At 41.9% G+C, this 883-nt stretch overlaps 1 protein-coding gene across 2 annotated transcripts in view; it reads right to left on the reverse strand.

Annotated features, from left to right (window-relative positions):
* Positions 1-883, reverse strand: part of lmbrd2b (LMBR1 domain containing 2b) — a gene marked incomplete at its 5' end in the record, with an annotated part of 8068 nt that overhangs the window by 1970 nt on the left and 5215 nt on the right. For both annotated transcript variants that reach the window (XM_035668568.1, XM_035668567.1), the window contains 2 exon segments: positions 452-498; positions 573-676. In XM_035668568.1, the coding sequence (XP_035524461.1) occupies positions 452-498; positions 573-676 (151 nt within the window).

An 883-nucleotide genomic window follows, 5' to 3' on the forward strand; every position in this document is an offset into this window, starting at 1 on the left:
GTCAGTGGAGTCTGGTGGTCTCAGTCCAGTTGTTGTGGTCTGAGATGATGCTGCTCAAGTCTAAAACTCGTACAAAGCAACTTTAACTAGGTGGCTCCTAAAAACCCAGTGGGCTGCTCGAGTGATGATTCAGGTCTCATTAAGAGAAGTAAATCTGTTCACTGACGAGACGAGGGTTTCTGTTAACAGCCATTAAATATATTCTTCATAATCAAACAATACCTTTTATGGGTTTGTGAGACGTTGATGGGAATAACCATAAACTGCATTATAGCTACTTCTGTTTTCAGTCACTTCCTCTGAGGGGCTTTCATTCTGATTCATTTGTCTTGTTGAGCAGAATATCTCAAACATTTTCAGGGAGCTTTGGTAGATAAAATCTGTTCTTATAAATCATTCTATTCACATAAATGTCTCTCTGACTGAAGACTGGATCGTTGGTGATACTCACTCTCCGTCTGTTCTCGCCATCTTCGATCCTCTGCCGCTTCCTTTTCTCTGTAAGAACATTAATGAATGCATTAGCATGCTGCTGAGCTGTTCTATATTACTGTGACTGAACGTGCTGTTACCCCGTCGGATCAGCTCCTTGCCCTCGTCGATCAGGTCAGAGGTCATTTCACTGTCGCCTACGAACTGCTGGAAGCCCAGAAGGTTCAGGCAGCGAGTCCCCAGACTGACAGAAGAGTTGATTACAACCACAGTTCAATGAGTGTATAAAGCAGTCAGACGACATATACTGAAGGAATCAATCATATTATACACTGATCACTGCAGACCGCGTTACTGACAGTCCATCTCCACATTCAAAGTTATTGATTCAAAGTGTCTAATTTATTTAGTTTGTACATCTTACACAGTTTTTATCATCTACGTCGGTGAA

Source organism: Morone saxatilis, unplaced genomic scaffold, assembly GCF_004916995.1.
Source record: "Morone saxatilis isolate NCDOM2014 unplaced genomic scaffold, NCSU_SB_2.0 Contig21, whole genome shotgun sequence".
Taxonomy (NCBI): domain Eukaryota; kingdom Metazoa; phylum Chordata; class Actinopteri; family Moronidae; genus Morone; species Morone saxatilis.